Consider the following 21,940-nt stretch of genomic DNA (forward strand, 5'->3'; position numbering starts at 1 on the left):
TTTCGGCTTTGCTTCAGTATTTTAGAAAGCAAACCTCTAATACAAGTCTAGTTGTACAAGTAGATATTCCTAACAGTGGATAAAAAGTACTGGTTAGAGAAAAGTTATCGGGCACATTTCAGTTTTTATGTTCGCCATCTGACCCCTTTGGATTTTAAAACTATATTGTTTACATGGATGTGTTTGTGCATTTGCTCATGTGTGTGAATACACCTATGGTAGCCACAAGAAGGTGTGAGATCCCTTGGAGGTCGAGTTGGTTACAGATTGTAGTGAGTCCTGGAAACATACTTCAGGCCTCTGAAAGAACAGCAAGGACTCTTAACTACTAAGTCATTACTCTAGTGCTTATGCTGAATTTTTAAAATGTCAGAGGTTTTTTTGGCGACAGATGACTCTTGAATAAAATGATAATATTAATTACTGAGCATGCAAGCTAGTAACTCACCCTCTTGGTAACATAAAAAGGCAGAGCTCCTGCAAAGTCTTAAACAAATAGCTTTATTATTTTAGGGGATGTTATTTATTATAAGCTTCTTGGATACTTGTACAAAAATGTATTATAATTAAGAATTTCAGAAAACAAAGCTTCACTATCCTACTTAACACATAATTTGAATAATAAAATAACCTCTTTTATTTTTACATAGAGAAAATTTATATCCATTAGCATGCTTATTGAAAACAATGAAGTATTTCATTCATTAAAAATGTATCAAGAAAATACATAATGAAGTATAATTTGTAGCATAAATATAAGCCAGTAAATTCATTTCCATTAACTATATTATGATTTACTTTTATAAACATAAAAGTCTAGTATTTAAAATCATTAACAAATGCAGAAATATAGAATTTATTTACAGAATTCTCAAAAATAAAGATTTCACTAAATAGTGACTGTCACAGTTGATCAGTATTTTCTTTGCACTCTGGATCCGACATCAGGAGAGGGCCTGGCCCGTGGCTGGTTGTTCTGTAAGAGAGTTCAGAGTGTTCTCTTAGCGTCATGGTACATCTTATCAACAATGCTGAGTCCTGCTCTATGTAGAACACTGTATGGCTGTAATAATCCACAGTCTTTATATTCCTAACGGTAATGTGCTTCAAAGAAACTTCCCTGGAGCAGGGGTACGGCTGTGGCTGTGCGTGGGCAGGTGTCCTGTCTCTATGTGCACTCGAGGCATCCTTTTCTCTACCCCAACTTATGTTATTATTACTTTTTTTAAAGATTTATTTATTTATTATGTATACAACATTCCTTCCCTGTATGCTTGCACGCCAGAGAGGGCACCAGATCTCATTATAGATGGTTGTGAGCCACCATGTGGTTGCTGGGAATGGAACTCAGGACCTCTGGAAGAGCAGTCAGTGCTCTTAACCTCTCTGAGCCATCTCTCCAGCCCTTATTATTACTTTTTTGAGACAGGGTCTCTTCACTGAACTTGAAGATCACTGTTTTGGCTGACTGCATGGCCAGTGGAGCCCTGAGATCTGACTGTTTCCATGCCCAAGGGCTGGGTCTCAGACTACATCCTGTTGGTATGTGGGCTGGGGATCTGAACTCAGGTCCTCAGGCTGTGCAGCAAGGACTTGACTCACTGAGCCGCCTCTCCAGGTCCTTAAGAACAGCTTTCTAAATTCAGGTGTGATGGCGTACACCTATCATCTCAACACTTGGGAGGAGAGGGGCAGGAGGATCAAGAGTTCAAGGCTAACTACACATTGCCCTGTCTCAAAAAACCCAACACAATGCAGAGGAACTTTTTGTCATCTGTTGTGTAAATGGTCAAATATAATAATTTCTTTCTTCCTTTCGTCCTTCCTTCCTTCCTTCTTTCCTTCCTTCCTTCCTTCCTTCCTTCCTTCCTTCCTTCCTTCCTTCCTTCCTCTTCTTCTTTTACTTTTTTTTTAAACAAAAGTACTTGGAAGCATGTAAGGCTTTAGGAATGTTTAACATTTATTTTAGGCCAAAGATAAAGTTGCTTCTTAAAAAAAATCATTAAATTTACTTTATTTTAAACCAGGTAGTGGTTGTGCACGCCTCTAATCCCAGCACTTAGGAGAGGCAGAGGCAGGTGTATCTCTGTGAGTTCAAAGTCAGCCTGGTCTACAAAGTGAATTCCAGGACAGCCAGGGCTACACACAGAAATCCTGTCTTGAAAAACCAAAGGGGAAAACAATTTACAAACTAAGTAAGATACTCTAAAATGAAAATTCTAAGAATTGTAGGGATTTTTTCCTTCGATAATGTGCACCTAAGCAACTGTAGGGCCTTGGCAGTCCCTGGAGACGGTTACATTGCACAGCTCACCCACTGCCTCAGGAGTACCTTCTCTTACAGCTGCAGCCTTAGCAGAGTGCATGCCACACAGGAAGAACCAGAGTCAGCCTGGTCTACAGACTGAGTTCTAGGACAGTCAGAGAAAGAGTAACCCTGTCTCGAAAAACAACAACAAACATACAAACAAATCCACTAATCCAGCATTTGAACCTATTAGATTCAAATGGTTACCCATCATTAACGATTAGCATCTATCATGATAAAACTGTTTTTTATAATTCACTGGAATTGTAAATAGTACAGGCGTAAGTATCTGTGTCCCAGATTGGATCTTCTATGTCATTAATTGACCTTTCTCCATAGATTCTGATATCCTTTAAGACAAAAATGTACTTAAAATTGGAATTTAACAATGTCTAATAATGCATGAATTAAAGTAAAGATTTTAAAATTTTCAGGGAAGAGAAAATATCACTGGAAAATTTAACAAATTAGGTAATTACAAAAATTTAGGGAAATCCCAAGCTAGAATGAACTAAGTGCTTGCCAACAAGGATGCTGCCAACCCGTGTGCCGAGGGGTGCACAATGGGGTAGAGAGGGCAGCGCAGCTTCCTGCTCTCTTCAGTGCCGTGCCAGTCAGACCTGGGTCAGGACAGCACGGTGCAAATACTGCTTCACAGAAGAAACAGTACTGAGGGATGTGGAGGCTTTGATAGCCTTATTTATTCTTTCCTGTCAAGATTTTAGAACTCAGGGCACCCAGTCGTCTTTGTCCTCTCCCCTCAAAACCTCCAGAAGTTCTCACATTAAAAAAGATTCCAAAAAAAAAAAAAAAAAAGAAAGAAAAGAAAAAAGAAAAAGCCAGGCGGTGGTGGCGCACGCCTTTAATCCCAGCACTCGGGAGGCAGAGACAGGCGGATCTCTGAGTTCGAGGCCAGCCTGGTCTACAAGAGCTAGTTCCAGGACAGGCTCTAGAAACTACAGGGAAACCCTGTCTCGAAAAAAACCAAAAAGAAAAAAGAAAAAAAAAGATTCCTGTATTTTATTCTGTGAGGGAGTTTGCCTGCACATGTGCACTGTGTGTGACTGGTTCCCGCCAGGCCAGAAGAGGACACTGGATGCCCAAGACCCAGGCTCACTGGTCCTAGGCAACAGCAAGTGCTCCTTACTGCCCCTCTGCAGCTGCACTCTAGCAATGCAGACACGAAACAGCACAGGAGAAAATTAGCACACTCACCAGAAGTGGTATTAACTGGAAAGTATTTTTGATGGATGGGTTTTTGAAAATGGCTTCTTGTACATCTGAAAAATCATACCATGACACAAAAAAATTAGTTATGTATATAAAGTGACTCACTAAAGGATTAATAACAAAATTCTCATGTGTCAGCGTATTTAAAATACGCTTTTCCTACTGACCCCAGAAATAGTCCTTACATGTAAGTTGGCCCCAAAATGAAAGCAATTTGATTAGGAACAATTAAATAAAGCTGACTGGTAAGAGGGAATTCTGAGTATCTTTATTTTATGAAACAATCTTCATTCAAATGTCACATTTTCCTTTTGTTTTAAGTAAAAAAAAAAATTCTTGCTGCTTGTGGTGGCGCACGCCTTTAATGACAATAGTCAGAAGGCAGAGGCAGGTGGGTCTCTGAGTTTGAGGCCAGCCAGCCAGTCTTATGCAATGAGCTTCCCCCACTTCCTGTGCTGGGCTTGAACTCAGTACCCCACTCACACAAGAGAATTTCTCTTTTTCTCCTTCCTTCTCCTCCTCCCCCTCCTTCTTCTTTAAATTTTACGTGCACTTCCGTTTTGCCTGCATGTACGTCTGTGTGAGGGTGTTGGATTCCCTGGAACTGGGGTTACAGATAAGACAGTTGTGAGCTGCCATGTGGGTGCTGGGACTTGAACCTGGGTCCTCCAGAAGAACAGCCAGTGCTCTTAACTGCTGAGCCCTCTCTTCAGCCTTTGAGAATTTTTTATTTATTTTGAAATGGGCTTTTTGCTCATGTGTGGGTAATATTGGTTAAATTGGCAAGCTTAGCAGTTGGGATCGCTGCATTGTCTCACAGCTTTGCCGTTTATGCTCTACTCTGCTCTCTCGCACCGCCTTGTACTTTATTCTGGATAGGCACTTCTGACTTATATTCTAGTCTGTGAATTCTCCAGATGTCTATAATCTGTGTCTAAATAATCAGTTGAATTTTAAATTTATTCATATCTTCCATTCAAATTTTCCAAATAGCTAAGTCATTTTATATTGCATATTTCCTTGCTAGGTTTTGAAAGATATGTCTAAATATTTAAAAATACATAAACATAGTTATTTCATAGTATTTTGTGTCTGGCAATTTTATTATATAACATTTCTTGGGTTCTATTTAGTATGTGTTGTGATTTCTTTTGATTTTTAATGGATTTTTTTTCTTTATGGATTAGTGTTTATGATCATTGACTATTCATTTCCCTTAGATCTCACTTGTTATAATTCCTCGAAGATTGGAATATAGACCACATCTCCAAAAGGGACATAAATATACTTTTTCTCAATGATTTTGGGGGTGTTAGCAATTTGAGATCATTTTCAATTATGTTATTTGCTTCAGGCTTCATAGACCAGCAGGTGTATGAACACGGCTGGACTCCAGGCTTCATAGACCAGCAGGTGTATGAACACGGCTGGGATTACTGTGAGGTGCCCACTAGGCTACATTTCTAAAGCACCAGAGATGTTTTCCTCCCTTCCCTCAGCTGCTCCACAGTGACGTTGAAGACATGGAAACATTTTGTGACGGAAGGCATAGCCTTCTCGATGGTCTGGCTTCATGGTGAAGTACCTTTTGTGACACTACTGTGTATTGTTCCACTAATCAAATATCTTCAGCTTGAAGGTTAGCTGTGCTCTACCCTTATTTTCCTAGTTAAAAATTATTTTCACTTTTTTCCCTTAAAGACAGGATCTTATCAAGTCCCCGAGGGTGGTCTGGTGCTTGCCACCACAGCTCGCACTGCTGCTCCCATGGGAGCCACTCACGTGCTGTTATTACAGGCTTTGCTCCATGCCCACACACACTTAGCTTTAAGAATTCTGTGTATGTGTATCCAAAGTTGAGAATTAAAAACACTTGATAGGGACTGGAGAGATGGCTCAGAGGTTAAGAGCATTGCCTGCTCTTCCAAAGGTCCTGAGTTTAATTCCCAGGCTCAACCATCTGTAATGAGGTCTGGTGCCCTCTTCTGGCCTACAGGCATATACACAGACAGAATATTGTATACATAATAAATAAATAAATATAAAAAACACTTGATAAAGTTATTTTCATGACGGTCAGTAGAGACACCTAGCCTGTTTATTTTTAAAACATAAGTAATATGTTCACACACATATATGTATGTGAATATATATTATATATATATATATATATATATATATATATATATATATGCCTTTATTGGGGGAGGGGTTTTGTGACAGGGTTTCTCTGTGTAGCTCTGGCTATCCTGAAACTTGCTCTGGAGACCAGGCTGGCCTCAAACTCAGAGAACCACCCTGTCTCTACCTCCCAAGTACTGAGATTAAAGGTTTGTACCACTATGCCCACCTTATGTTCATATACTTCTAAAACAGAATAGTATAGAAACTTTGATCTTTTTTTTGTTTTTTTGTTTTTTGAGATAGTGTTTCTCTGTAGCTTTGGAGCCTGTCCTGGAGCTAGCTCTTGTAGACCAGGCTGGTCTCAAACTCACAGAGATCTGCGTGCCTCTGCCTCCCAAGTGCTGGGATTAAAGGTGTGCGCCACCAACCGCACGGCTTAGAAACTGTTATCTTTATAAATGATATGGTACACCTGCAATAATCTGAAATAGTAACAATATTCTCAATTTTAGATGAGTTATTAGCTCTATTTGGTGTTTTTACTTCAGAGTTTTAAATTAAATAAAGCTTAAGAACAGGGTGTTCCTTTCTTACAGACCTGCGCCTCCACACTTACAATACAGCCTTGCATTGAGGCGGCGGAGGGACTGCAAGACCTTCTCTTCCTCAGCCGACACTGCGCAGATACTGGACGGCTGGGGCTTACTGGAGGACAGACTTGGTTTCTGTAGCTGCTTGCTGTTTACAGTGGTCAGAATGTCATCCTCAGGCATGGAAGAGTTCACGAGGTTTTCTGGTACCGAACACTCAGAAGTACTGCCTGAAACTACAGAAGCCGTCTTTCACTCGTCCGTCACTTCTAATACCGACTTCTTGAAGTTACGTCTGTCCATGCTCAAGTCACAGACAGAGGTCAGCAGCAAATATTCTCTAACTGTCTATTTTATTTATTCATTTTTTTAAACTTTTTTTTTGAGACAGGGCTTTTCTGTGTAGCCCTGAGTGTCCTGGAACTCACTCTGTAGAGCAGGCTGGCCTCAAATTCAGAGAGATCCTCCTGCCTCTGCATCCTGATTGCTGAGATTTAAAGGCCTGCACCCCTACCTCCTGGCTTTTTAAAATTTTCTTAATTTTTTTTCTAGAATTAAAAAATTATTTTAAAATTAAAACGTAATCAAATTTCCCCCTTCCCTTTCTTCTCCCATACCCCCTCTCCCATGCATGGCCTCTTTTTGTTTTTGTTTTCTTTTTGGGTGGGTTTTCAAGACAGGGTTTCTCTGTGTTGCCCTGGCTGTCTCAGAACTTGCTCTGTAGACCAGGCTGATCTCGAACACAGAGATTCAGAGAGCTTAGAACTGCCTCTAATTCCTGAGTTTGTTTTGCTATTGTTTTACACACACATTATACATATAACAACCTGGTGAATTAATTTAGTGTTGCTTGTATACATGTATTTCTGGGCTGATCATTTGGTTTTGGATAGCCAATTAGGGGCTCATCCCTGGGGAAGATTAATCCCCCCTTCAGCATTTCTTAGTTGCCTATTCTTTGTTTAGGGGTGGGACCCTGTGATATTTTTCCCCTTCCACATTAGTATGTCTGTCTTGTTCAAGTCTTAGGCAGTCATATTGTTGGGGTAATATTTATTCATTTACTTGTATGAGTGTTTTGCCTATATGCATATCTGTATACCGTGGGCATTTCGTGCCCGAGGAGGCCAGGAGAGGGTGGTGAATCCCCTGGGACTGAAGTTACAGCTGATGGTGAGCCTCCACACGAGTGCTGGTAATTGAACCTAGGTCCTCGGAAGAGCAGCCAGGAGTCCTGATCCCCAGCCACCTCTCCAGCTCAGTGTACATTTACATTTTCAGGATTCTCTTTATCTGGCATTTTCCCACTCCCAGTTAAGAAAATATTGGCACATACTTTTAATCCCAGCACTTGGGAGGTAGAGGAGGGTGGATCTCTATGAGTTTGATGCCAGCCTGGTCTACATTGTGAGTTCCAAGATGCCAGAGCTATATAGTGAGACCCTGTCTACTTCACAATTAATTCTGAGAATCTATCCTACAGAAAAACTGGACAAGTCAGGAGATAATTTAGTACATTATTATTCAAAACAACAACAACAAACTGGGAAGGAACTGAATACACCTTCGTAAGGACAGTTCAAGTCTAAGTAACTGCACAATTCACAAGTACCTGAGAAGTACCTGAGAAAATACAGCTCTCGGGAGGTGGAGGCAAAGGCAGGCACATCTCTGAGAGTTTGAGGTCAGCTAGTTCTAGAACAGCCAAGGCTACACAAAGAAACCCTGTCTCAAACAAAAAACAAAACAAAACAAAACAAAACAAACAAAACAAAACACCAAAAGCCAAAGTAACAACAACAAAACATTAAACGCTTCCAGTAGCAGTCCTGTAGGCTAACTGCAGGCCCTCACCTCTCCCTCTGCTCCTCTAAACCAGACTCCCTAGCTCCACCTCCATCTCTGTAGAAGAGCCCCTGCAGCAGCCTCACAACCGCTGTCTAGCTCACCTTCCATGGGTCCTGAGCTTCTCCTCCAAGCTTCCTTCCCACTCATCCTGTTATCCCAGCCCCCGCTCCAGCAGCCGTTCTCTGGGAACCTGCAGGTCTTCTCTCGCCCTCCTCTCGCACTCTGCAGCAGACTACTGCTGCGCCTTTCCTCTCGCCCAGCCCCGGGGCTGGTCAGATCCTGCAGGAGCACCCTGCTTTCCCACCTCCAGCACACCCCCGAGACACCGACTCTTAAGTGTCAGCTCCCAGAACTCCCAGTGGACACACCTAGCAGTATCCCAGAAGAATTCCCTCCCAGGCAACACAAAGCTGCCATACTCTCCTAAGCACCAGAGAGGGCAAGTGAAACCAAGGAATAAAACTCATACCCAACAAAGACAAGATCAGATATCAACACCTAGAATGACAATCTTTCTGAACCCAGAAGCCTAGCCGGCAGTGTAAAACCACAGTTAATGACAGCCAGGACAGTATGTCTCCACTAGAGGCCAGCAACCCACCACAGTAGAACCTGAGTACGTAACTGAAATGGAAGACAAAGACCTTAAGACAGCCTTTATGAATATAATAGAGGTCCTTAAGAAGGAAATGAATAAATCCCTCAAAGAACTCTATGAAAACACAAATAGTGGAAGGAATGAAGAAAACCATTGAAGATCTGAAAGTTCAAGTAGAATCAATAAAGAGGACCTACATTGAGGGAGATCTGGAGATGGAAGTTTAGGAATTCAAACAGAAAAATCTCAGCAGGCATGCCTCATCAACAGAGACCACAGGTACTGAAGACACAACAGAAGAAATGGATAGTTCTGTCAAAGAATGTGAAATATAAAACATTTCTGGCATAAAATATCCAAAAAAATATGGGAAACTATGGGAAGATCAAATCTAAGAATAATAGAAATAGATGAAGGAAAAGAAATTCAGGTGAAAAGCACAGAAAAGATTTTTTTTTTAAAAAAACAAAACCATACAAGAAAATTTCCTTAGGTCAGAGAAGTCAAGTCTATTCCTTATATCATGTTAATGAAGTCTGCTGCATTCACCCTCCCCTTCTGGAGTGAAGTGTATAAAAAGCGTATGGAATATATACAAGGTGCATTCAGTATTAATTGAATTTCCCTCCCAATGCTGTTCTGTGTTTCTGTCTTTTATTTCTCTCATATCTCTGTTCCTTTTGCTTAATAATTCTAATTCATGCTTCCACTCTGGAATGTATGAATTTCGAGACTGGTCTTTAACAGTACAAGATGTAATGGATTATTAAAAATCGCTGCGGATCCCCAAGTAGCTTGCTGCAGGACAGGGACATGCCCCCAGGTCTCTGAAGGTGCCTGGTCCCCTGGTGGTGGCGGCAGGCAAGAGACAGATGGAGGCGCACCATGCAAAGTGAGGTTGGGTATTTATTTAGTAGTCATGGAAGGGAAGGGAGAAAGGGAAAAAGAACAGAGAAGAAGAGGGAGAGGGAGAGAGGGAGGGAGAGGGAGAGAGGGAGGGAGAGGGAGAGAGAGAGAGGGAGGGAGAGGGAGAGAGGGATGGAGAGGGAGGGAGAGGGAGAGAGGGATGGAGAGGGGCGATATTCTAAGTCTGTCCTGGGTTGGGTGGGGGTAGGTACGCTCGAACTCCAGGCTGGAAGCTGAAGATCAGCTTGCCTCAGCGGATGGGGAAGGGAGTGGGCATGGCTTGTCTCTTAAAGTGACAGAACAATCATTACACAAGAAGCATACAGAACACTGAATAGAATGGACCAAAAAGAAAGTCCCTTCGGCACACAGTAATCAAAAACACAAATTTACAGAACAAAGAAAGAATATTAAAAACTTCAGAAAGACCAACGTAAATAGGGCAGACCTATTAGAATCATACTTGACTTTTTAGTGGAGACTATAAAAGCCAGAAGGGTCTGAGACAGATGTGTTTACAGATTCTAAGAGATCAAGATACCAGCCCAGACTACTATATCCAGCAAAACTTTCAATCACTATAGACGGAGAAACAAAACCAACTTTAATCAATATATCTATCTACAAATCCGCCCTACAGAAGGTGTATAAGGTAAACTCAACCTAAAGAGGTTAACTACACTCCAAGAAACAAAACAGAGGGAATAAATAATCCCAGGCCAGAAAACAGAAAAGTCTAAAGAAGGCACACCACACCACACACACACACACACACACACACACACACACTCAAAACATGCATACCACTACACCAACAACATATCATAATCAACAATCATTGATATCTCTCAATATTAATGGTCTCAATTCCCCAGTAAAAAGACACAGGGTTTAACACAAGAGATGTTAAATAAATGCAAAAACAGGATCTCCATCTTTCTGCTGCATACAGAAACACATGTTAACATCAAGGACAAACATCAACTTAGGGTAAAGGATTAGAAAAAAAATATTCCAGCAAACAGACCTAAGAAACAAGCTGTGTAGCCACTTCAACATCTGACAAAACAGGCTACAAACCAAAGCTAGTTAGAAGAAGCACACTACATACTTAAAGAAAAACTTCACCAACAGGACATTTTGTTATTCTTAACATCTATGCACTAAACACAAGGACACCAAAGGTCATAAACCAAATACTTCTACAGCTTAAATCACATATGGACCCTTACACACTGATAGTGAGAGACTTTAATACACCATTCTTGCCAATAGGGCTTCCAGACAAAAACTAAACAGAAAAATTATAGAGCTAAAAGATGTTATAAACCAAATGGGCCTCACAGACATCTACAGAACATTTCACCTAAACAAAAAACGAATATACTTTTTCAGTACTTAAGGAACTTTTTCCAAAATGGACCACACATTGGGACACAAAGTAAGTCTCAACAGATACAAGAAAACTAAAATAACATCTCGTGTCCTATATGACCACCATCAGGATTAAAAACTAAATGTTAAGAACATAAACAAACAAGCTTACAACTCATGGAAACTCTACAACTCACTACTAAATGAAAAATGAGTCGACAAGAATCAAGAAAAAATAAAAAACTTTCTAGAATCGAATGAACATGAATACACAATATACCCAAACTTATTGGACATAATGGAAAGCTCATAGCACTAAATACAGACATAAAAACTTGGAGAAATCTAATACAATTACTTAAGGACATAATTGAAATCCCTAGAACAAATAGAAGACATTATACCCAAAAAGAGTAGATGGCAAAGAATAATCAAACTCAGGGTTGAAATCAATAAAATAGAAAAACAAAAACAAAACTAATGCAAAATATCAATGAAAACAAAGAGTTGGTTCCTTGAGAAAATCAGTAAGATTGACAAATTCCTTATCCAAATTAGCACAGACACTGAGAGAAACAATTAATAATGCGACCGTCCTCAAACTGAGAAGCTTCTGTAAAGCAAAGGACACAGACAACAAGACAAAATGACAACCTACAGAATAAGAAAAGATCTTCACTAACCCCACATCAGACAGAGGTCTGATCTCCAAAATATACAAAGAATTTAAGAAATTGGACACCAAAAGAGCACATAATCCAATAAAAAAAATGGAGTACAGACCTAAACAGAGAACTTTCAATAGAGGAATCTAAAATGGCTGAAAGACACTTAAGGAAATGTTCAACATCCTTAGTCATCAGAGAAATCAAATCAAAACAACTCTGAGATTCCATCTTATACTTGTAAGAATGGCCAAGATCAAAAACACTGATGACAACTTATGCTGGAGAGGTTATGGGGATCTCCTGAGTAAATTGGGAGCATGGGGACCTTGGGGGAGGGTTTAAGGGAGGAGGGGAGAGGTGGGGGGGAGCAGAGAAAAATGTAGAGCTCAATAAGTATCAGTAAAAAAATTGCAAAACCAAAAAAAAAAAAAAGAAATGAAAAGGGGGGCATAACAACAGATACCAAAGAAATCAAGAGAAGCAAAAGGACATATTTTAAAAACCTGTACTCCATTAAATTGGAAAATCTAAAAGAAATGGGTGATTTTCTTGATGCATACCACTTACCAAAGTTAAATCAAGATCAGATGAGCAATTTAAACTGATATATAGCCCCACTGAAATAGAAGCAGGCATTAAAAGCCTCTCAACCAAAGAAAGCCTAGGGACAGCCATGGTTTTAATACAGCATTCTATCAGACTTTCCAAAGGAAACTAATGCCAACACTTCTCAAATTATTCCACAAAATGAAAGAGAAGGAACATTGCACAATTTGTTTAACAAAGCCACAATTACTCTGATAGCCAAACTGCATAAAGACCTATCAAAGAAAGAAAATTACAGACTAATTTCCCTTATGAACATAGATGTAAAAATTCTCAATAAAATCTATGCAAACAGAATCCAAGAACATATCAAAAAGATCATCCTCCATGATCAAGTAGGCTTCATCCCAGAGATTCAAGGATGGTTCAACATACATAAATCAATAATGTAACCAACCATATAAACACATTGAAGACAAAAACCACATAATCACCTCATTAGACGTAGAAAAGGCAAAATCTGATACTCTTTTATAATAGAAGTCTTGGAGAGAGCAGGGATACAAGGGGGACATACTTCTACATAATAAAGGAAGTCTACAGCCTCAACATCAACTTAAATGGAAACACAAAGCAATTCCACTAAAACCAGAAATAAGGACGACTGTCTGTCTACACTTTCCATATTTTTTCAATATAACATTTGAAGTCTTAGCTAAAATAAGACAAATGACGAAGGCCAATGGAATACAAATAGGAAGGAGAGAAGTCAAAGTATCTTGATTTGCAAATGATACAATAGTATAAATAAGTGACTCTAAAGATTCCTTTGGGAAACTCCTACAGCCGATAAACACTTCAACACATAGCTGCATACAAAATTAACCCTCAAAAATCAGAAATCTTTGTATATACAATTGACAAATGGTCAAAGAGAGAAATCAGGTAAATGACACCTTTCACAATAGAATCAAATATCTTGGGGTAACTCTATCCAAGCAAATGAAAGATTTGTATGATTAAAAACTTTAAGATATTTGAAGGAAGAATTGACAAAGCTATCTGAAGACAGAAAGCTCTCCCATGCTCATGGATTGGTAGCATTAATATAGTAAAAATGGTATCCTATCAAAAGATTCAGTTCAATCTCTATCATAATTTTAACACAGTCCTTTGCAGATCTTAGCAGTATGATTTTCAGCTTCACACAGAAGCACGAAAAAATCCACAATAGTTAAAACAATCTTGAATAATAAAAGAACCACTGGAAGGATCACTATCCTAGATTTTAAGCTGTACTACAGAGTTAAAGTAAGAAAAATCACATGATATTGGCACAAAAAGACACATTGATCAACGGAACCAAACTAAAGACCCAACACTTATAAATCCAACACTTATGGACACCTGATTTTTGATAAAGAAGCAAGAATATACAATGTAAAAAAGACAGCATCTTCAACAAATGGTGCTGGTCAAACTGAATGTCTGCATACAAAAGGATGCAAATTGATTCATATCTATTACCCTGCATAAATTCAACTCTAAATGGACCAAAAACCTCAACATAAAACAAAATACACTGTGCTTCATAGAAGAGAAAGACTTTATAAACAGAATATTGTTAGCACAGGCACCAAGCTCAACAAATTTAAATGGGAACTCATGAGACTGAGAAGCTTCTGATAAGGCAAAGGACAACATCATTGGACAAAGCTGCAGCCTACAGAATGAAAAGAGATTTCCACCAACTACACATCTGATAAAGGGCTAATATCCAAAATATATAAAGGACTCAAAAAACTAGATATTGAGAAAAAAATAACCCAATGAAAATATGGGGTACAGATTAAACAAAATTCTCAAAAGAAGACTTAAAGAGATGTCCAACATCCTTAATCATTAGGTAAACACAAATCAAAACTACTTTAAGATTTCATCTTACACCTGTCAGAATGACTAAGCTCAATAAAAGCACATGAAAGACTGAAAAAAATGACTAAGCTCAATAATATAAGTGATAGCTTCAGGCTGGTGAGAATATGGAAGAAGGGGAACACTCATACATTTTTGGTTGGAGTGCAAAGTAGTAAAGCACTATGGAAATCAGTGTGGTAGTTCCTCAGGAAGCTGGCAATCTTTCTACTTCAAGCATACTTGGGCATACATCCAAAGGATGCTTTATCCTCCAACAGAGACACTTGGCTCAATTATGCTCATTGCTATTATATTCATAAGAGCCAGAATCTGGAAACAACCTAGATATCCCTCAACAGATGAATGGATAAAGACAATGTGGTATATTTTATACAATGGAACATTACTCAGTCACTAAAAAATTAAATAATGAAACTTGTAGGTAAATGGAGGAACTAGAAAAAAAAATCATCTTGAATGAAGTAACCCAGACTCAGAAAGAAAAAAAATACATATTTCCTTATATGTGAATATTAAATGTTAAGTCAATAATAACTAAGATATAACCACATATGTTAGGCACAGAATAAGAGACTGATGGAGAGCAGGGGCAGATAGATCTCACTAAAAAAGGAAATAGCTATGGATAAATGGGGGCTGACTGGAATGTGAAAATCAAGTAGAGAGAGGGAGGGAATAGGGAGAGGAGGGAAGAAATACTTAGTTAAAATTAAAGACCATTTGAGGGGTAGTAAGGAAATCTAGTACACTAGAAGCTTACACACACACACACACACACACACACACACACACACACACACGAGAAAATGATCTAAATGACATCACCAAACAATGGGGGAAACAGAGCCCAACTGGACAGCTTTTGTGACCAAAATGAAGCTTCCAGTATTGGTATTGGGTTTTTATCTAATTGAATGTTGTCCAAACAACCCAGGACATTAGCAAGACTATTGGTTGCTCTCTATAAATTGATGCATGGCCTCATTGCTAAAGACAAAAATCTACATGACTCACTGAACTGATATGGAGAAGTCCAACTTGTACCTACCTAGAGCCTACCTTTTCCCCTACGAGCTAGTGTCTTTGATACAGAAAGGTACTATGCAGACCACCAGAGCAGAAATGTAAACACCAACCCGCTTTGACCTACAATAGTGTCCTGCAAGCATGATGTGCTAGTGCAATGGTGGCACAAAGCTTGTTGGAATAACTAAGCAACATCTGATTTGAGTTAAGCCTTACTCTGCACTGCTTGGGTGACAAAGAACCTGAGACTAGATTGCCTAGGGACCTAGAGTAAAACCTAATACTACTGTTCTTAAACCAAACCAAACCGTAGCAATGGAATGACTTCTAATGACATTTTACAATAGTCATAGATCAGGTCTTTCTCAGTTGTTATCAGAGAAGCTTCTTCCTGCAGCAGATGTAACAAATAGAGACCCACAGCCAGACTTATGCATAGAGTGAGAGACCTCAGAACATTCACCTCTAAATGGGAAATCTCCATCAAATCTCTCTACTCAAGATCAGGGAACCCTGTAGAAAAGGAAGCAGAAAGAGGGAAAGAGCCAGAAGGAGATGGAGGACACCAAGAAACAAGGTCACCTAATCAACAAGACAGATACACATATGAACGCACAGGGACTGAGGCAGCATGCATAGGGCTTGCACAGGTCTCCACCAGATGGGATCCTAGAGATGAAGGAAGTAGACACAAGCCCCATCTCTAACCCAGGAGCCATCTCCAATTGATAGCCACTTGCAAATGAAAATTTAGTTTCCTTTGGGGAAGCAAATTACTTCACCCAGAGACAGGGTTTCTCTGTGTAGCCCTGGCTGTCCTGGGACTCACTCTACACCAGGCTGGCTTCCAACTCAGGGATCTGCCTCCCTTTGCCTCTTAGGTTTGTGCCATGACCGTCTGGTGGAAACAAACTATTCTTAAGAGTGTGCCAGCTGTAGATGGTCAACAGAAAGCTAACTCAATGGCATCTTTGGATAGTCCTTATCTTATAATATTGTGGCAGAACTTTTCCTATTTTTTAAAAATTATCTTGTTATTTTTAATATATATACCTTCTTTTTAACCTATAGGTTTTTTGCATATATATTATGGCTTGTAGTGTTTTTGGGATTTCTGAATTTGCAAATGAGGGTCTCTGTTTGCTATGCCTTCTCATGGGCTTTTTTCCTTCTGTTTGTTTTGTCCTATTCCATGTGTTAGCTTTTGTTTTATCTTATATTGTATTCTGTTACATTTTATTTTACTATTATCCCTTAGAATCTGTTCATTTTCTAATATGGGACAGCAAAGGAATGAATTCAGATGGGAGAGGAGATGGAGAGGAACTGGGAAGAGTAGAGGGAGAGGATCTACAATCAGGATATGAGATAAAAAATCTATACACAATAAAAGCAAAGAAAAAGAAAATACATATAGCAAAACGTACCTTCTTCAGGTCTTGGGACCTCTTGTAGCTTGTATTGGCTCACTTGTACTTTGAACAGTTTGTCCAAAATGCTATAAAATAGGTTAAATAAGAATAGAATTTCACATTTAAAATTCATGATATGGTCAAGGCTTTTAAGAATCTATAAATCATTGCCTGCATTTTTAGTTGTCACTCTTTGTATAACTTGCCTATATCTTTTGTTTTGGAGCAGAAAATCAAGAACTACTGGATTAAAGCCTTTCATGATGAATAAATATTTAAAACTGTCTTATGTCTAATACAAAGTTTCAGGTTGCAGTGTTCTTTTGGATAAGTACACTGTGTGGTATCAGCTGGAATAGAAAACTGTTAAATGTCCCATCCCACTTTACACTGGATGGCTTTGTACGTGTGAGTCACTGCTAGACCGTTCTGAGTGCAGCTGATGTGGAGGACAGAAGTATCTACAAGACTGCAAGCAGAAGCAGCAGAGATCTGAACACATCTCCTGAATACAGCCTGTCAGACTGCCTATCAGGGACTTATACTTGGCTCTGCCAAGCTGATCTGAAGAGTTACCGACACAGGCCACTGCAACAGCCCCAACCCCAAGGCTGTCTGAGCTGTATTTTCCTCTTGCCACACCTGGCACTGAAAGTCTGCTGTAAAATGTTCAGGGTGACGTTTCACTTTTATCTGTCTTACATTCTTTGCACAAAGAACTAGGCAAAAGATGGCATTTCAAAACACATTTCCTAAGACATGGTGATAAGGACCACTACTGTAGCAACAGAATGCTTCACCAGCCTCTAGAATAAAGAACAAACTAAACAAAATAGTGAATAACAATTCTCAACTCTAAGATTGATTTTGATCGAGAACACTCATGTAGTCTAAGAGTGGCAAGACCTTGTGAGGTGTGAGGTGTCCGAAGCAGATGTGTAAGTGACAGACATGTGAAAGGGGAAGGAAAACTGGGAAGACAGTGAGACAGCAGGGAAGGTGCAAAAGGCAAGAGCAATCACCAGCGCCCAAAGAGCAGAGACAACTGAGAGGACACTGAGCTTGTAACTTGTACACGTTACTTCTAAGATTCGAGGTACCTCTTTCCTTTTTCCTTTCTTTCCTTCTTTCCTTTTTGTTTTCCTTGAGACAGGGTCTTACTATGTAGCTCTGGTTAGTCTGCAACTCAGAGATTCATTTATTCTGTCTCCCAAGGTGCTGGGATTAAAGGTGTGTGATACACCAGCAAATCTGATACAGCTTAAAACAAGTTTAATAAAAGATAATGTATTCCCTGCATAGATTTTTGATATGAATGGCAGGAATAATATGCGATTTCAAAGAGGATCTTATTATTGCTGCTACATTTATAATCTGGAAGGTATTTACATTTATTATTGAGCTATAATCATATAGTGATAATAATACCATAACATATACAAACATAAACTAAATGGTTCACTCTGCTGGTAAGATTAGATCATGATTGTTATCTATTTTAATAACCTTATGCACATGAAAATTATACCTCTTGGGCTGTAGGTGTGGCTCAGTGTTTTCCTTGCATGTAAGAAGCTCTGAGTTTGGGGGCTGAGAGATGGCTCAGAGGTTAAGAGCACTGCCTGCTCTTCCAAAGGTCCTGAGTTCAATTCCCAGCAACCACATGGTGGCTCACAACCATCTGTAATGAGGTCTGGTGCCCTCTTCTGGCCTTCAGGCATACATGCAGAGAGAATATTGTATACGATATAAATAAAAATAAATAATAAATAAATTAAAAAAAAAAAAGAAGCTCTGAGTTTGATCCCCAGAACCAGGAAGGAGAAGTGTGTAAAATGCTCCTATATGAATGGCAAGACCCTTAACTTCTTCAAAATGTACAGTTTTTTACAGGGCACCTTAATCCATTCTATAAATAAATAAGAAGAGATACTTACAGTAGAAGCTCCAAGTAAAATGCTGTTAATTATTCATCTCATGTTTCTCAATATTCTAAAATCAATTCGTAAATAGACCTCTAAAATGTCATATTAAACTATACTTATTCAGTCCTCATATAATTTCCGCATCATTTAAAATTGTTAATACGCTTTGAGATTATACTCAAGATCTCTTCCCCAAAAGCCATAGTAGGTTTGTTAAACTGTTCCTAAGACAAAACCATCATGTATTTCAAAATCTCTTATAAAAGGGTTCCTAGATGGAAAATGTCTTTTAAAAAGTACTGTATAACATACAATATTACCAACATCCATCCCTTCTTTCCTCCTCCCCTTCTTTCATTCTGCCCAGTTATTGCATATTTAAATAACTTTGGGGAATTTTGTTACAAATGACCTTTCTACAGAAGTAGCTATAAATAATAAGTTAATTAATCATAGATATATCTTATTGATTATTACTTATATTATTATATATTATATATATTATATATATAATCCTAAATGTTTGTGTGTGTACCACTTTTTTACCTGTGCATTTATAGGCCAGAGGGTGGCTTTGAATTTTTTTCCACACTGGAGTTAGAGATGGTTGTGAGCCACCATGTGGCACTGGGAAACTGAACCTGGGTCCTCTCAAAGAGCAGTCAGCACTCTTAACTCTCTCTAGCCCCAGAAATAATTGCTTAAAGATAATTAAAAGCCTTCACTGGCAACTGATCATATGGACTCATTTAATATAGCAAATAAATACAATAAGCTACTAGCAATTAAGATTCAAGACTGTATAATGAATGGCTTTGGCTGTATTCCCACTGATTCTGAGGCACAGCTTACATCACCAAAAGCATCGGTCTTAAAGCAGTTTCAACACTAAGAGTCTTGCTAAGACCATACTTTTACAATCATTTGCTCGGTGCACTCACTCCTACAGATCCAGAGACTTTTCTCTTCTGCTCTAACAAGCTTTCCTCCACTATTTTCAAGCAGCTTGTTTCTTCTTGTAACAGCAGAATCTAACAAATGCCAATGTAAAAAATTATGAAAATTGAGTAGGTAATTATGTTAACCCTCTAATTTTCAAATTACTGTCTGGCAGTGCAGGAAAGTTCTATATATTCATCCATTTGGCCAGCAGACTTCTATTAATTTTCCTCTAAGTTCTATACATGGCCCATTTGCAAGGATTCATTCAACACAGTTCCTGCTATGGAGAGAATATGGGGAATACAAGAGATACATGAGGCATTTTATACTGTTTGCAGGAAGAGCACTGAAAGATTATAATTTAACATTATCAAAAAAATTAGAGGATGAAAACTTTAACATGGCACCTGTTACATTTGCCAGAGGGGTCATATACTGTATAGTGAGTGTCATTATCCTGAAAGAAATCCGCAGGGGCAAGAGGCTGGCCCCACACCCTTCATTTTTGTAGGGTCCTAGTGTGCCCAGGGAAGTGGATTTATGCATCATCAAGGTAGTATCTGAACAAGTTCTCAGACAGGATTTAGCTGTGAGCTGTGGTGCTCCTCACAAGATTTCCTATGCTTTCTCTATAGCTACTTAACTAAGACCGCCATCACTCTAACAATGCCAATTCCCAAATATAATAAAATAATTTAAGGACAGGTGAGGAAGAGCAAGGCAGAGCAAACACACCCCATCATTCTTGTATAGTCCCCTCGTTCAGTCATGGCCAGTGTCTTGTCACAGTGTCCATTCCAGACTTTGTTTCATAAACTTAGAAATTATAAAAAATTAAAAGAGTGAATCCTACTTTAAAGGTGTATTTTTTTTTTACAAAATGTAAGGTAATGATATTATACTAAAGTCCTTATAATTGAAAAAGATGGTTGAAAATTATGTAATGGAAACTTAAGAACAGAGCAAAAACATGTTATACAGGTCAAAATAAAATATTTACAATTATTTGAAATACACTGTGATGCTAATAGATAGATATATAATCTGTGTGGTCTAGAATTGGTGGGTCATAGGATCTACATATGTTCAATTTTTGTAGACATGAGAATTTTAGTTTCATACGAAACTTTACTAACCCTTAGTAATGTGTCTAATTTTAGCTAATGTTGATGTATGCAGTTGTTATCTAAATGTCTAAATGTACATTGCATGATTGGTTGTCATTTTATGGCTTTTATATATGAAAAGCTTATTCCAGTATTGTTTGATTTTTGCTTTTTTTTGTGTTATGTGTGGTATGTTTTATGTATAAGGAGGGGTGTACACTTATGGTAGCATGCACACATGTTTGCCATGTCTGTGGAGGTCAGAGGACAACTTCATAAGGATTAAAGCATAGAACATCACACTCATGTGCATTAAATATTTTTTATTAGATTAACTCATTTTATTTTCTAGTAGTGTTTTGCCTATATTGTACTGCCTGTGCCCTTGGAGGTCAGAAGAGGACACTTGGATCCTCGAAATGTGAGTCCAAGGCGGATGTGAACCACTATGTGTGTGATGGGGAATTGAATTCGGGTCCTTCATAAGAAAAGCCAGTGCTCTTAACTGCTGAGCTATCTCCTAAACCTCTACTGTTATTAACATGGGTTTTCAGGCCCTCTGTTTGCAAGTCAAGCCTCCCTTACTGAATATGCTATCTTCCTGGCACAGTGATGATCTTTCTGATGTAGTCCTGCAGTTTCAACTAAAAACCACTATCAATATTGCTGTGACATTATTTTGTTCATCCAGTTTCTTTGAGGGAGACAATCTAGATAATCATGGTAGCATTTGAGTCAATCACACCGTAACACTGGTGTTAGCCCTTTTTTTGCAGTCTTTTAGTCTGTTCTTTATAATCTGTCCCTACAAATGTTAGTTTGCCTAGCTGAGCCCATATTAATTTAAATCAATGCTTTTGAAGCAGACCTCTTTAAGCCTTTTTATCTAGTACGGCTTCTCTGGCTTAGTTAGCCCTGATGATAGAATTATCCACATTTTTATATTCTCTGTAGTCTTTTATACATTCTGCCTATGAGTCTGGATTAGTTCAGAGATTACAACACATTTTCCCATTCAGAGGTGTGTCATTTTAACCTGTTCATTTTTTTTTATATGAAAACACTCCAGTTTCATTGTATAAGTACCATTCTTCTTAAATAATTTATATTTTACATAGAACATAAGCAATCTGACTATTCTAAAACCATATTACTTCCAGAGATTTTTTTATTTTTCACATTTAAATCTCCAATTTACATGGAATTGGTGTTTACGTATGAGTAAGGAAAAGTCCCGTTCAACTGATTATACATAGTTACCCAACTGAAGTATAAAATGAACCCCCTTTTTTCCTGCCATGCATTGCCAGCTTTGTTATTAAAATCAGGCAATTAATTATGTGGGATTAGCACAGATTCCAGACTGTGCTAATTGTTGCAGATTTAGATAGACTATCTA

The 21,940-nt window shown here is 38.6% G+C and overlaps 1 protein-coding gene across 1 annotated transcript in view; it reads right to left on the minus strand.

Moving 5' to 3' along the window:
• Positions 1 to 750: 750 nt before the first annotated feature.
• Positions 751 to 21,940, minus strand: part of Cep126 (centrosomal protein 126) — a 54,712-nt gene continuing 33,522 nt past the window's right edge. Inside the window, 7 exon segments of the mRNA XM_042054689.1 lie at positions 751 to 976; positions 3,524 to 3,588; positions 6,279 to 6,488; positions 8,202 to 8,379; positions 16,592 to 16,654; positions 19,435 to 19,479; positions 19,481 to 19,524. Of these exon segments, the coding sequence (XP_041910623.1) occupies positions 914 to 976; positions 3,524 to 3,588; positions 6,279 to 6,488; positions 8,202 to 8,379; positions 16,592 to 16,654; positions 19,435 to 19,479; positions 19,481 to 19,524 (668 nt within the window). The 3' untranslated portion in view covers positions 751 to 913.

This window comes from Arvicola amphibius, chromosome 3 (genome assembly GCF_903992535.2).
Source record: "Arvicola amphibius chromosome 3, mArvAmp1.2, whole genome shotgun sequence".
NCBI lineage: Eukaryota > Metazoa > Chordata > Mammalia > Rodentia > Cricetidae > Arvicola > Arvicola amphibius.